This window comes from Malus domestica, chromosome 15 (assembly GCF_042453785.1).
Source record: "Malus domestica chromosome 15, GDT2T_hap1".
NCBI lineage: Eukaryota > Viridiplantae > Streptophyta > Magnoliopsida > Rosales > Rosaceae > Malus > Malus domestica.
This window is the reverse complement of record NC_091675.1, coordinates 2,806,901-2,822,997: the sequence shown is the minus strand read 5'-3', so window position 1 is coordinate 2,822,997 and position 16,097 is coordinate 2,806,901. Positions and strand designations below refer to the sequence as shown.

Below are 16,097 nucleotides of genomic sequence, written 5' to 3'. Positions count from 1 at the left end.
TGTCTCCTCTCAAGCTGATCACCGATCCAGACAGAAGAAGCCCCGATTGAGATCGATGAAGCCCCAATTGAGATCGACGATGCCCCAATTGAGATCGACAATGCCCCAATCACGATCGACGATGCCCCAATTGAGGTTGATGATGTTCCAATCGAGAGTGACGAAGCTTCAATTGAGAATGAGGAACCCCTAATTGAGACCCACGAAGCCCCAGTTGAGGTCAACTAGTCCTAAATCTCCGGTCTTTGTAGGTCGAAAAAAGAAACATTCTGTTTGGTCAGGTTGTAATGGTGAGAAATCCATGAAAACCAGGAGACTAATTACAACTTTTGTAATTATTTTATCTAATTATCCAATGCATTTGATATTTTTGATCTTGGTGGTTATTGATTACAATGTTGTGTATGCAAGTTTTGTTCTCATTGTCTTGTATGATATTTGAATTTGCTTGCTTCTTGTCATGATCATCGTCGATAAGTGGGATATCGATACAGGATGGAGGTATTTCATCTTTTAGTTTTGTTCATGACAAGTGATTGAGCTTCCTGTTGTTTTTCGATGTACATATAGTAAATGGAGCAAATGCATTAGATTAGTGCATCAGTAACAAGAACAAACCTTTTGTTGACGACAGTCGAAGAGAGAAAAGCAGAAAGCATGCCCTTACTGACGACAGAGCGACCGACCGGAGTCGGGCCAGCACTTGCAGACGAGGGAGCAGACATCACGGCTGGGCTTGGAGTCAAGCCGCCGGAAGACCTCGACGATCAGCTCACGAGGAGACACCACATAGTATATTTATATTTTAATATTTTTAATCCCACAAATTATGTTTTTATCTATTTAAAATCTCATTTACATAAACAACTAAAATTTTTAATTTTTAATTTAAAAAATATAATAACGTACATAGAAATAAATTATCACATTAATTTTAAGCAATTTAATAAAAAAATTAAAAACCAACAAAATTTTAATCAAAGAATATTCATAACTAAAAACCACGTTCAAAATCTTCCTATTTATAAAATGATATATCTGATATTACGATATTCGAAATAGAATTACATAATATCTCAGACCCCTCTCTGAAAAAAAATTAAAGAATTAAACAAATAATTATACCCCCCACCCTCGCTCCTCTAAAACCAGAGAGTAAAAACTCCCAATGCCACCAGAGTCAGAAGACCACCACCCTGCAAGCTTGTAGCACCGCTGGTAGGAGCAACAGCAGGACCGTCAACCTCCCCAGCCGGAGAAGGAGCGGGAGAGATACCGAGGTGCTTCCTTGGAGTCATAACAACCACGACCAGCTTCTGCCCTTTCTCGCAGTGTCCCTTGGTTCCGCTGATGAAGTAGTAAGGCCCCGGCTGGTCGAGGTGGAGCTTGGTCTCGCCGTCCTTGTACTGCTCAATAGGATTTGAAGCATTGCAGTTGGTGTAGTCTTCTTTCGTCACTCGCAACACTGAGTCTTTGGCGCTGTCATACTTCCACACTGAAAACAAATTTACATTTTACAGAAAACAAAAAAAAAAAAAAAATTAGTAATGTGCCTAAAACAAAAAATGGTAAATCCCAGATGGGAATTGGACTGGGGATTTTACCAAGAGTGTCGCCGACGCGAAAGCGGGTGCTTTCAGCCCATTTGTTGAGGGATTGGGATTCAGAGGAGGGGACTGCCCATGAGCCATTCTTGCCGCCGACGGCGAACTCTCTGGCTTCCGAGAAGCTGAAGAGGAGAAAGACCACGAGAAGAGAGGAGTATGACAGAGCTTTTGAGGATGAAAAGCCAGCCATTATTAGAGAGTGTGTCTGCAAGTGTGTTGTCGGATTTTGGAGAATTTGAGAGTGAGAGAGGGAGAGAGAGAAAATTTGAGTCGTGGCTATGGAGTCTCAGCTGTGATGTATATATTGTCTGGGGAGAAAAAGTAGCCGTTACGGGGTTAGGGAAAACGTTAAAGCAACGGCAAAGAAAACGTTTATTGCAACGGTCACAAAGCATGGAAAGACTACAACACCTGGTTGCAGGGCTTGGGCCCTGTGAGTGCACACTAGCTGGATTCGAAATGCTTCAAAACGTCGTCGTTTTAGGAGGCGGGGGTACAGTACTACTTTGTGGAGCTAATACTCGTAATTGTTTTTTCTTCTTTGTTCTAATTCAATTACTTGCTTCGTGCAAAAAAAATTCAATTACTTGCAGACTTGTACTTGTAATTCGGTGAATGCAATATTTTCTTGATTTTATTAATTTTCTCAAGTTATTATTTTTTTTCATGTCGGGACCCTTGTGAGTTAATTATAAATTTCTATATATAAAATTTGGAAATTACGATGATAAATAATCATCTGAAAATACTATTCAATGATATTTTAGTTATAATTATATTCTAATTTGGTTCACATGCAAGCAATAGAGAGTTGGTCACATTCAAGCTATGTCAAGTGGTTCGATAAATTTGTAGAAGAATCAAAAAATACGGATTAAATGTTATAGGCACATAAAATTAGGGTTTAGGTTCGCAATAGGGATTTCATCAAGGTTTAGAGTCATACCAAAGTTTGGAGACACGGTGATTTTTTATTTTTTTTCACATGAAATAGTTTCATGGTAAGTTAGATTTTAATTTTTATATTTTTTCACATTGCATCCTGTAGTTTTGAAATCGTATATACCTAAAACCTTACACGAACCGGCTACGTTTCGAGTGACGGAGGCCTGCACTTGGTGCCATGCAACTTAAAACGTGTCGACAAAGCCTCTCCTATGCAATATTGCATGCAGAAACAAAGAGATAGGTTTCACCGTCTCAGCCCCCAAACAGAAATATAAGATATACAGAGAGAGAGAGAGAGAGAGAGAGAGAGAGAGAGAGAGAGAGAGAGAGAGAGGGAGACTGGAACAAGAAGAATTGGAGATTGGAGAGAAAAGAAATGGCAGACGCACCAAAGAGGTCACCTCCTCCCGAGGCTGCGAGGAGGGGCTTTTTGCTTGGCATGAGCACCACCACCACGGCCGTCACTGCCGCTGTTATCGCCGGTGCCCTTGGCTACTATGCCCTTTATGTGAAGTAAAAGCCCAAGGTCTGTCCTCGAAGGGTGGCAGACTCTCCACCTGCAGCTAGGGTTGACCCTGACGTCACTCGTCCCAGGAAATATCCTGATCATCGACCTTCGTCCTAGAAATTAAATAATAACTGCATGTGTGTTGCTCAAGCGATTGTGCCATAGTTTGTACTCGTTTATTTGTGTATGGTTTGTAGAGAGATCTTTCTTCATGGTTTATATATATATATATATAGCTCCCGCTCCCCAGACACCTGATATTTTTTGCATGTTTTTTCTTTTTCTTTTATGTTTAGCAAATTCAGCAGTAATTTGAACAAATAAAGGAGCCAGTTAACCCTTTCAGAATTGACGGCCAATCAAAATTGTCGGTGGTAATATCTCAAGTTCAATCTAAGTATATTAAAATTGATAATTTATGGAGAATAGTCTTCCACACTAAACACGTCTCTATCAATAATTAGAATCACAAAGAGGTCCCTCTCATTCTCAGTGCAGAAGATTTGATCTCTGTATCACTTAGATCCCGATTATCGCATAAACGTTAACAAATTCAAGCACCCAAAAGAACATGACCTGGTCAGCTTTTACTGGTTAAATTTTTTAGCAAAATGGGATGCATTTTGGAAACCCTTTTAACTGATCAAGGGAGGGAATCTTGGGGAGGGAGTATTTTAAGCTTAAGTCAGTTGCCAAAAGACAATTAATACATCCAATTTTTTGCACCTAAATTTTGAGAAAAGAAATACGACCATCTGTTTAGATTATATATTGAGTTTGTCTAAATTATATGTTATAGATTACATAATAAGGCGATTTATTAGATAAAATTGCTCATTAAAAACTGCGTGGTAACTTGAGTGCATTTTGGAAAGATATATGAGAATGTTAATTGTATCCTATTTACTTTTAAGATGTGAAAATTCGAACATAAAACTTCTTTCTGTCAAATCTAATCTAACAAACTAATCGATAAAATTCGACTTTAAGACCTCTTTAGCCTAATTCAATATGACAATTGATGAAATTCGAATGTGAGAACTCTTTCAGCTTACCTCTAACAATTTCTATGGAGAACTCTTGAAAAATAAACAAATAGGAATACTCTCTTGAAAGAATTCTGGTTCAAAACTGACCCAACAGGTTTCTGAAACCTAATTTTATTTTCACTCAAGAAATAGCACAAAGCTGAAATATAATACTAATAAATAAATAAAATAATGATTTTAGTTGTGTCCAAGCAACATGCACTAGTTGAGTTGTCGTAATAGCTAGGGTTACACGAACGCACTACGTGTCAAGTGACGGAGCATGCACCCTACACGTGTCAACAAGTCCAGTTTCTTCAAATGTTTGGAGTCACGGTTTCAACCGATTTACAGAAAATAGCATTAACACAACCAAGGCAGAGAGAGATGGCGGGGGATGAAGATTGGAGGAAAACGGCAGAGACGACGAAAATGAGTCCGGAGGAAGTGAAGAGAGCTGGACTGGAGGGAGCACAGAGGCCTCCCGGTCATAACCCCGGCGGTGTTCTTCACCAGCGACGCGGTCTCCCCCTTGGCCCTATAATCATGGCAGTTACCGGCTTCCTCATTGTCGGCACCATCGGCTACTTCTCCCTGTACACCCTTAAAAAGCCCGAAGCCACCGCCGGAGATGTTGCCAAGGTCTCCGCCAATGTTGCCACCCCCGAGGACACTCGCCCAAGGAAGTAGCGCCTCAGGTCCTCCTCAGAACTGTGTACTTTGTATTTTTACGTTCTTCATGTTTTTTGACATTCGAAGATGTGGCGCACGGTTCTTAATTGTAGCAGTAATTTTAACAAAATGAAATCACATTTTTGTTTTTGAATAATACTTGTGTTCATCCGCGCCCGGTCGGTTCTTAATTGCATCAGTAATTTTAACAAAATGATATTACATTTTTGTTTTTGGATAATACTTGTGTTCCTCCCCTTGATGCGTGGTTATTAGTCACTGTTTTGAGTTCTTGATGTACTAATTAAACTGGTACTAGTTTAGCGAATTTACCAGAATAGGATTTTCTACTCTTCAAATTTCCTCCCGTTGCTTCTCCTCTACTCACACTTTTCTAAGCCTCTCTATAAAGAAGTCACACTTTTCTGTCTTTTGATATAAAGAAGCTAATACAAAATGTTGACGTGACTTTATGATAAACTTCACAGGTAACTGAAGAAAATGGAGGAATTTCGGGAGGAGAAATTCCTACAATTTTTACCACCTTCAATGCATTTAGAGTGGCAAAAAAACATCCTTTTCCATCCCACTATTTTGTACCTCCTTTTCAATTTTTCATCAGAAAAGAAAGGGAAGATTTCTATTTATGACGATTTAAGAAAGAAGTCCGATCTAATTCGAATGTTGTATGCAACTTGATCTCCGCTCAAATGAGACACCAACAACGTGAGAGTTGCAGCGTCGTTCTCACATATCTGTCGGGGACAGCCATGATATCCCCATCCAACGACAAACTTTTTGGGTCCGTTTTATAAAAGTTAGCTCTCCGTCATAGGACCCTCCGTTTAAGAGTGGCAGAGAAAGTGAACTGCCTTTTACTGCCTTCCACACACTGTTAATTATTGCCCTCTTCAATTCATTCAAACAGACGGCCCAAAATTGACATGCACTGTTAATTATTGTCCTCTTCAATTCATTCAAACAGACGGCGGCGTGCAGAAGATCTAAAAGACGGCCCAAAATTGACATGCACTGTTAATTATTGTCCTCTTCAATTCATTCAAACAGACGGCCCAAAATTGATATGCACTGTTAATTATTGTCCTCTTCAATTCATTCAAACAGACGGCGGCGTGCAGAAGGTCTAAAAGGATTTGTGTGGAGTGCACTCCCATCCAACAGACGATTGCAAATGCAAGTAAAATCATGAAAATGGCAGTGTAGAACTAGTCTTGAAAAATAAACAAATAGAAATATAAGAAAATATGACCTTGTCGGCTTGTTGTCATGGTTCAAAATTGAGCACAAATAGGATACATTTTCGAAAGCACAAGAATCCAAAGTTAATTGCAAAATCTTACACTACTTGAAGAGATATTACCACCTGTTTGCATCTTCTGGGGAGGGGGGGGAGAGGAAGAGGGGATATCACACCTTGCCGAGCCCGTTTATTTGTCTAGTCGATCTTCACCGATGAGTAGATAAGCCTCGTGAACCAAAAGCAGGCGTAGAAGCCAATGGTTCCGGTGACAACAAAGAATGCATAAGATGCAATGAGCATGTATCCAAAGTATAAGAGGGCCGACACCAGCTTTGAGATTTCGAGCTTTGTGAAGAAGTAGAATGTGGCGTAGAGGAAGAGGTACAGAGCCGATGAGCCCGATGTGAGGTATGATCTCCACCACCACAAGTAATCCTCGCTGCACAACTGGAAGTAGCAGAGGACGATGGTGATCTCAGCGCATGTGATGATGAGGATGATGAAGACCAAGAAGAGGAAACCAAAGATGTAGTAGAACTGGTTCAGCCAAATCGAAGTCAGGATGAAGAATAGTTCGATGAAAACTGCTCCGAATGGGAGGATCCCTCCAATTAGAATCGAGAAAACTGGGTTCATGTACCAGGCTTGTTCTGGGATCTGTCTTGGGATTTTGTTTGTCTTCACTGGATCCTCAAGTGCTGGCTTCCTGAATCCAACATAGCCTCCCACAAATACGAGTGGGACTGAGATTCCGAACCATAAAAAGACCAGGGCAAACATTGTGCCGAATGGCACAGCTCCAGATGATTTCTGGCCCCAAATTAGAGTGTTCAGGACAATGAAAATGACAGAGACAGTTGCTGGGAACATGACTGCAGTCCTGAAAGCAATTTTCTTCCATTCTGTACCTTTAAACATCTTGTATAAGCGAGCAGAGGCATAACCAGCAAAAATTCCCATGAAGACAAAAAGCAAGAGCATTGCCGTCATAAGACCACCCCGGTTCGATGGGGAGAGGAAACCAAGGACAGCAAAGATCATTGTCACCAGTATCATTCCAAAGAACTGAACACCAGTTCCAACATATACGCACAGCAATTCAGAGTTATTTGGAGCTCTGAAAACATCCCCGTGGACAAGTTTCCATCCTGTCTCTTCTTGCGCTTCTTCCTGGGTCTCAAGTTCATTATACTTGGAGATATCACGGTAGAGTGTTCTTAGCATAATCATCGCTACCATACCCGAAAGGAAGAGGACAATCATCAATGAGTTGACAATTGAAAACCAATGGATTTGGTCATCACTCATCAGTAGATAAGCATCCCATCTAGAAGCCCACTTCACATCACTCTCCTAAACAAGTAAACATGAAAAGAAGTATCCCATGAGATGACTAGTTCCTCAGAAATGACAAAGTATGTTCAACACCATTTACATCAGAAATATTAGTTCAATGGACTTACGATATTAGTTCATGACACAAATATGATGCTACAATAAGTAGACAGTAGACAGTAGACAGTAAATTATGAGTTATAATTCTCCTATCTAGAAATACCGAGTAAAATTTTAAATTATAGAGCTCACCTGGAATTCAACATCATAGGTAAAAATGATTTCTTGCTTCTCGGCAACCTCTTGAGGAGAGTTAGAATTAACAACAGTGTGTTTCGAATGGGGGTCACAGGTAGTTAAACGAGTCTGTGCATCATTCCATTTCCCTTCGTATTCATGTTTAACACTGGACATTCAACAGTCAAACAAACCATATTACCAACTGACACTTTAGAAGGAAGATTCAGCAAGGACTCGTTCAGGAGAAAAAGAACGCCTGAAAAACTGACCTGAATGGTTTAACCTCAAATCCCACAATTCTTGCTGTTTCAGTTTGCGAATCTCTATGGTATTTCACAGTAAATGCCAGATGGTTGTGGATGAAGTACTTCTCTTCTTTGCTCTGAGCACAATAACATAGTGTAAGAAAGAGAAAAACATAATCCCCCAAACAAGAAAGTTATTTGGTGCCAACAACTATGGACATACCCCAGCATAATGGCCTTTGAGCCCAACATGGAATCCAAGCTGATAAACAGTAGGAGCTTCTTGATCTGGCCTTTGAATGGGAACGACTAGAGGTAGATTATCAAGGATCCTGCCATAATAAAAACAATTTTAATAAGAGATGCGACTTCATGTCAGTTCCTCTTATCTAATCTAATAGAATAAATCATTTAAAGGGTCAGAAAAATACATGTTCACTCGATACTCGTCATCTATCTTCTCCTTAAACTGCTTCACAATTTTGGCATCAGGTGTCAACCGGCAAAGAATGTTGCACATCTGAGCCTCCCGCATTTTAAACTGCAAAAATCCCATTGTAAGTTAATGAACATAGGAGAAACAAGTAAGCCTTAGATTTATACGAGTGCAATAACACTAACCACATAGGGGGAATTCTCAATTCGGTCACCACGAAGCACTTCCCCAAGATTCTCTGCACTGTCCACAATTTTCTCAGGTTTACAGTAAGGGAGAGAGTAAAATGAGTAAGGAAGCTGAGTCTTTGTAGATGTCAATTTATTCACTTTAACTTTCAAAACATCTCCCTGCATTCAAAGATCCAAGAGAACGAAATTAACACAAACATCCCCCGAGGCAAAGCAATTTGCTTCTCAGCCAAGTGATGTAAAACAACCTCGAAATTTCAAATCTAAATTACGAAATATTCAAACCATAAACAGCATTTGTAATCCAGTGAGACCTAAAGGACGGCCTTCTTAGAGTACTTGCTTAGGGCATATACAGATCGATATCGGACCAACCGAGATCTGATGTGCCGCGAATTAACATATTACATTACTCTAAGCATTAAAAGTATTAATAAAACACAGCCTAAGCAAATCGAAGGAATATGCAGAGCAAAAGAAAAAATATCAAAACCTACAAATCTCAGGATTTGAACTATGCTAAAGGTCAACTAAACCTAATTCGACAATCATTTCAATAGCAAACCAATCGAATTCACAACAGCCTATTCTCCAATCCTTCAATTTTCCTCCATTTTCTGAGCAACCAAACAGACGAAACCTAACACTAGGTCGCAGATCTGAACAGTGAACACACAGATCACTCATTTCATACACAAACACATCCAATTTGTACAACAACAAAAAAATCGAATTAAATTAAATTAACGGTTAGATTTGTCGGCGATTGAGAGCTGACCTTGATGAAGTCCTCCGGAGCGACGCCGGGGAGGTAGAAGGAGTTGGCGCCATGGACGAGAAGTAGGAAGATCGCCAGGACTACCGGGGATCTACGAGACGCCATGGCCTCCAACCGAGGGAGAGAGAGCAGAGGAGGGGGTGTGTAGATCTGGAGGACGAGGAGTCCGTTCCTTGGTTGCTGTTTAATAGTTGGATTCGTATTTGTCTGTTGCGTAGAAATAAAATTATAACTAAAAAAATAACAAAATTAGAGTTGAAGGAAAATAAAATTTTATAAAGGGGACAGAGAAGGAAACTGGAAGTTTAGAAGGAGGGTGGACTCGGGGGTTTAATCTCCTGTGGGATCTGGTGCGGTGTGATGCTTCTGAGTCGTATGTCTTGATTGCGCCACGTCAGCCCCTAAGTATATAAAGAAAAGATCAAGATGGTGAATAAGGATCTGTTTGGTATCTTATTTGAAATTTTTTATTATTTCTCAAAATATTTTTTAAGAACATTTCTTGAAAACAATTTTTTTTAAAACTCAAAAACTTGATTGGTTTGCGATTTAAAAGTTTTAAATCTTACAACTTAAACTAGACAAAGAGATCTAAAAAAAAAGAGCCCATGAGGGAGAAACAGGAGGGGGAGGAAAGAAAGTAAGATGATTGAAGGAAAAAGAAAGAAGAGAGAATTAGACGAGATAGGAGGGGAGACGAAAAAGGTAAAAAAAATAAGAGAGAGAAAGAAGAAAAGATAGATAAATTTGGAATGAGAGGGAATGAGAGGGAATGAGGGAGAGAAAATAAATGAGTGAGTTTAGGTTTAAAAACTCTAAAAACTCACTTTTTATGTTTTTAAATAATAAACTATATTTTTTTTGTTAGTTTTGAGTTCATTTTTTAAAAATAGTCTTACCAAACAAGATTTTATGGCTTAAATTTTGAAAATTATTTTTTAGTTTAAAAAGTTAGATTCAAGTAGAGTACCAAACAGAACTTAAGATTCTCTTATTTAACTTGGTATGTACTTGTTTAAAGTAGAAAAATACCGTTTGTAATAAAATCATTCATATATTACATATAAAAAATCTACAGTTTTAATAACAGTAATATATGTGTGATAAATTATTTATTATTTTATACGTATAAATGATTAAACAATTTTTATATTATGATTAATAAAATAAATATACCAATATGTGCAAATATTGGTCCTGGAATATTATTAAACTTCATCTTGACTAGATCCTTTACCTTTTATGAATTTGCCAATTTGCAATGGATCCCTTTTACCAGCTTTCCCTTCCTTTCCTTTTACGTCAACACAACGACATGTCGTTTTTCAATTTTTATGTCAACTAATATATGATGTAACGTGTAGCCATTGCGTTATACCACTTTAGTAGTTTAGTGCCTGAAATTATGGGTTGAATCTGGAAATAGCAAAAGATGAGTAGGACAGATCAATGAATCCAAGATTTAGCATCATCTGCAGATTCTGCCCTACTTGTTTTTTCTTCTTTTAAATCTTCTTTGATTTATTCAATTCAATAGATCAAAATAAATTTCTTATCTCTACTAATTAATAAAACACTTATTGTCGACCAAAATCTTATGAAATTACCAGTTTAATCCTCTAATTAAAACATAACATGAATAAGAAATATGAGGCAGTAATGTAATTTCACAAACCAAATTTTGCTATTTTTTTTTTCAAAGCCTCACCAACTTGTAATCCTAACATATCTCTAATTTTATAAAAAAAATTATAAAAAAAAAAAAAAAACTTCCTACTCCCACATTGTCAATCACTCTCTTCCTCTCTCATTCTTTTTTTCTCATACTTTGTGTGTGCCCATATGCTAGTGTTATATAATATCGTGTCACGCGATGTCAAACCATTAGAGACCTAACTCGAAAAGGCTTGGAAAAAACCCTTAAGTACCTCCTGCGAAATCTTATCATGTTATGGTCCTCGTTTGGTGGCTTGGCATGGACCGAGAAACAATTCTTTTAGTAGCATACCAAGGCCGATGTCTATTGCACTTTTATAAGTTGGGGCCAATATTTTTCAGTATATTGTGTTTTGCAAGTCTGGTCTATAGTTTCGTGACTCAATAGGATTGGTTTGGACTCAACTTTATCTCGTTCTTTCCACCAAACGAGCCGATTTTTCCATGACTCGAGAAACGAGTAGAGATAGTATATATAAATTATAAGCGTTATCTGGAATGATTGGATGCGAAATATATATATATATATATATATATAGGTGAATTATTAAGTCCGCCGAGAAAAAATCAAGCTCAACCGTGGAGAGGCGGTGGAAACTACCACCTAGGTGTAATTCGATGGAAGGATGAGTTGTGTAATAGAGATCGAAAAGAAGCCAATAGTGCCAACACTGTTTAATTCGTGAGCACAGATTTGTGTCGGTGATGCGTCGGAAGTTTGGTTTTGCTGCCAACCTATGAACTAGAGATGGGCCTTTAGTTGGTGCATAAGTTTTCATGGCCTTTTGGTATAGAGGTGGGCTAACAGCCCAAACACACAAGAAAACCCAACAAATGGAAAGATTTAAAGTCAAAGATCACAGGTGCCCAATGTACATCGATCCGGGTTCTTCAACAAAAGAACACGGCATGATACATCAAGTTTAAAAAAATAATCGGGTAGAAATTTATTTTTTAAGTTTCCAACATATTCTATTATTACACTTAGTATGTTGACCAGTATTCCTAGCACATTTGAAAAATCTCTCCTTGAATGGCAGTTAGGCAGAGGGTATTCAAAATTTGCCAGCATATTATTGCATACTTATTAGCATTGGACTTGATTAAGTTTTTCATTATCTTAATGTTAAGCACATGCAGCTGCTGCATGCATTTTCTTCCGTCCCATACATCCGCTTCTACTCTCTTAATTTTGCTTTCTCCAACATTGATATGATCATGATTGGTTTTCAAAGGTTTTCCTTTTTAATTATCTTTGTATGATCGTTTTCTTGACCGCGATTTTGGGCCAAGAAAATGCTCAAACAATAAAGATAAGGCATCGTTGCTTTCTTTCAGGGTGGGGATTGTTTCGGAACATGGTTATGCTTTAGAGGACTGGAATTCTCCTTTGGTGTTCATGTTTGTATTGGTCAAGCGTCAGGTCAGGTGCAGGAACGAAGCCAGAACTTTGTGTGAATGGGGGCATCATCAAACAACAAAGTCAGAACTTCTGCAGAACCAGATCAGTTCAGTGGGGGCTCTGCTGCTGCAAACCCAGCTCAATTTGAGCAGCATCCCAGCGTCAGAAAAATCTCAATGGGGGCATCCGCCCCCCCTAGGCCCATGGTAGCTCCGTCCTTGATCAGGTGCAACAAAGCTAGAGACCAATCTTCCAATCTTCATGACGGAAACATTGCTCCCAACTTGGTTTACTTCTATTGTGGTCCAACATTAGACCAGGGTCGTCTCTGAGATTGTGGTAGTCATAGGATATATTCAAAGGGCTCTAATTTCCAACAATCATCCAAACATTGTATATTGATACATGAAAATGACTAATTACTCGGGAAAATCCATTTCTATATCAAGTTAATGACTCTTGAGAATTGTAGAAGAAATAATATATTACGAAGAAATCAAACTAAAACAAAATGCAATCATAATACATACTTGAGAATTGTATTAATATATTTCATTCAAAAAATTACTCTTCCCGCGTTTTTAACTTGTTTAGTTAATGACTAACCTTCAAGAACTTGAATTAGCTGGAAATGATTGGCAATCTTTCTACCCATCTTGTACAAATGCATTTAGAAGTTAGTCTTATTTATGGTGGAATTCCTCCTCAAATCTTGTCAACCTCAAACTTGTCTAGTAAACTTTTAAATGGAACCATCCCAAAATCGAGTTCCAGGAAACGTAAAAAATAAAAACAAAAAAAACTAAAACTAAAACTAATTCTAAAAATGTATGTTTTAATCCACATCAACATATTTGACTATTTTTGCATGCAAACAACATAAACAAGGAAACATGAAATGAATTTTGAGTTTCAAAAAGTAAAGTAACAACTTTTAAATTCTATGAGCAAAATAAAATCAAAAGACAAACTGTGCCGAATGACAAAGCTAGAAAGGGTTTATTTGTAGAACAATTCAGTCTCTGACGAGATTCCATCTGCTTTGGTGACGTTCCCCAACTAGATTTATCCAAAAAATGCATAAGTAGAGATTGCAAATTAGATTTAGAGAAGATATCACAAAATGCATCAATATTCGGCTTCGGAAAGTCTCCACGCTGCTAATCCAACCAAGACAGCCTATGCCGACGACAACAAAATAGAGGTTGGATTTAGATATCCATGCTTTTGTAGGGTGCGTTTAAAATAGGGATGTGTTATTCACACATTATGTTTTTACTTTCCACGTACCCTTTGTTAATTTATGTTCGTTGATATTTTTTAATTCATCTGATCCTACAGCTGAAAACCAAAAAAATATGAGAAAAATAAAAATAGGTGTGTGGATATCACATCCCTTAAAATATCGCAACCTTCTCACATCTCTATAAAACAAAATCATTACATATCATCAATCAGTAGTCGGTTTCATGATTTTAAAAGATTGAAACATATATATGAAAGCATCACTCGCCATATTTTATTTTATTTTTAAATAATCACTGAGCTCTCTCGTCTTAGGATTTTAAAGGTTATTCTTCTTATCCTTCAGCCACGTCTTCAAATTTTAATACACCTTATGAGTGATGATAAGGAAAACATCATCTTCAAGTTTGTAAATAGTATTAACTTTGAACGTATATTTGAAGTCTTCATCAAGTAAGTCTTGAGAAGTACTGATTGTTTTTTGTTTGGAAGGAAGGAATGATTCCAACTTTTTTTCTATTTCCCCAAACGAATCGGCAATTTTCTGCACTTAATAAAATCGAAAAAAAAATCAGAACTAATGATATTTTAAAAATATCAAGTTCTTAAAAATAAACCGAACTGACTTATATAATATTTATGTGTTTTTTTTAGTCGAAGTTTATGCTTAACCAAGTTGCGAGAATAAACCAAAAACGATATTTTGTGATTTTTATATTGGACTGCTAGTGGATTTGGATTGTACGTATGTGTCAAAACATTCACATACCTAGCCCTAACAAAGCTTTGGTTACAGTTTACATAGTCTGGCAAATGGCAATTCGCATCCAACCTCCCTCCGACTTGCTCTCAAGTTTAGGTTTCCGTTCTTCCAATTTCTAAAAAACAAAATAGCGAAATCGTGACTTCTCCTCTGCTGATAACAATGCAACATGACAATCACAGTAGTAGAAGAACCGCAACCACAAATATTGAAGCCGCATTTTAGGTTTCATTCTCAAGATTGAGGTTGGGTTTATTAGATATCTCAAGCCTCTCATCACATCCTATAAAACAAAATCATTACATAAAAACAATTGGAACAAAATATATTAAAGCCTAATTTACCATAAAATCATTTTTAAATCATCACAGAGCTTTCTAGTTCTAGGATTTAAGTTATTATTCTATGCCCAATTATGTTTGATCTTGTTGGTGAAGATAATAAAAATGAAGTTTTTAAGTGTGCATTGTGCACATTGCATTAACTTTAAGCATATATCTAGACCCTTCATCAATTAGAGCAACAGTCGAATAATACGAACTGAATGCATCATTCATATTCGTCATTTATATCCATCACTTTATAGCTCGCCTCATTTGTGTTATTCATTCATTTTCATTGAAATACATTATCAATCTCTATTTCAATTCCGAGAGAGAACGAAAATGGGACTAACCCACCGGTGACGTTAATTTGAAACGATTAAACAATTAATCAGTAAATTTACCATAAACATATTAACATGCAGTTAGGAAAAAATGGCTGAACACAGCTTTATTTCATTTTGTTTTTATTAAAACTTTGTGTACTTATGCTTTAATTTAACCGCGTGTTATGTTTGTGGTAAACTTACTGATTAACTGTCTTGTTATTTCAAATTAAGGTCACCGATATGTTAGTCCCGTTTTCGTTCTCTCCCGGAACTAATACAAAATGGATAATGTATTTTAAGAGAAATTAATAAATAACACAAAGTATGCAAGCTGTCACGTGATAAATATGAATGACCCATTATTTGACTGTCAATTTGGTTTGTCTCTAAATAAGAATGACTGATTTTTTTCGTTTTCATTTTGGTAGAGAAGTGCCGATTCGTTTGAGGATTCTTCCAAACAAAAAAAATACATGCTCAAAGTTAATATATATGCTCAAAAAAGATTGGAAACACTGCTCGTCTTCCCCAATAAGATGGATTATTATTTGAAGATGTAGATGGATTGTAACCTTTAGAATCATAAGACATAGAGCTCAGTGATCCTTTAGAAAATATTTTATGATGAGTGATGCTTTTATAAAATATTTTAGGATGAGTGATGCTTTTATATGTGTTCCAATCTTATTATACACCATGGAATCAACTACTGGTTGCTAATATTAAATATTTTTGTTTTATAAGGATGTGGTAAAAGGGTTGAGGTATATTAAACGAATATGAAAATCTAAATCCAACATTGATCTTTGTGATCGTTGGTAGAGGCCTTCTTGGCCAAATGAGAAGCATTTGGCCCTATCCAACTCATAGAACACCAAACAATAATAAAGTCTTATCACATTATATTGGGTTAGCTGTATTAATCTTACAACGTCACCGTGCTCAATTTTACGCCAACTTACCGTCAAAATAATCCAACACAAATAAAAAAATTCCTCCAAAAACAAGCACAAACCCTAAAAAAAAAAAGCATAAAATTCCTAGATAAACGGTTGCTTAGATGACCAAAG

The 16,097-nt window shown here is 37.2% G+C and overlaps 3 protein-coding genes across 3 annotated transcripts; 1 reads left to right on the top strand and 2 right to left on the bottom strand.

Annotated features, from left to right (window-relative positions):
* Positions 1–1,006: 1,006 nt before the first annotated feature.
* Positions 1,007–1,912, bottom strand: LOC103442101 (early nodulin-like protein 15). Its single transcript, XM_008380856.3, has 2 exons — positions 1,605–1,912; positions 1,007–1,495 (listed from the first exon to the last, which is right to left on the bottom strand). Exons 1-2 carry the CDS (start codon positions 1,795–1,797, stop codon positions 1,143–1,145), a joined length of 546 nt encoding a protein of 181 aa, XP_008379078.1. The 5' UTR covers positions 1,798–1,912; the 3' UTR covers positions 1,007–1,142.
* A 2,535-nt stretch (positions 1,913–4,447) lies between these two features.
* On the top strand, positions 4,448–5,406 carry LOC103442092 (uncharacterized). The gene is made up of 2 exons (XM_029095304.2): positions 4,448–4,789; positions 5,252–5,406. Exon 1 carries the CDS (start codon positions 4,479–4,481, stop codon positions 4,779–4,781), a length of 303 nt encoding a protein of 100 aa, XP_028951137.1. The 5' UTR covers positions 4,448–4,478; the 3' UTR covers positions 4,782–4,789; positions 5,252–5,406.
* A 589-nt stretch (positions 5,407–5,995) lies between these two features.
* Positions 5,996–9,540, bottom strand: LOC103442082 (transmembrane 9 superfamily member 8). The gene is made up of 7 exons (XM_008380833.4): positions 9,250–9,540; positions 8,466–8,630; positions 8,276–8,385; positions 8,068–8,176; positions 7,869–7,981; positions 7,612–7,765; positions 5,996–7,377 (listed from the first exon to the last, which is right to left on the bottom strand). Exons 1-7 carry the CDS (start codon positions 9,352–9,354, stop codon positions 6,220–6,222), a joined length of 1,914 nt encoding a protein of 637 aa, XP_008379055.1. The 5' UTR covers positions 9,355–9,540; the 3' UTR covers positions 5,996–6,219.
* Between the last annotated feature and the right edge of the window lie 6,557 nt (positions 9,541–16,097).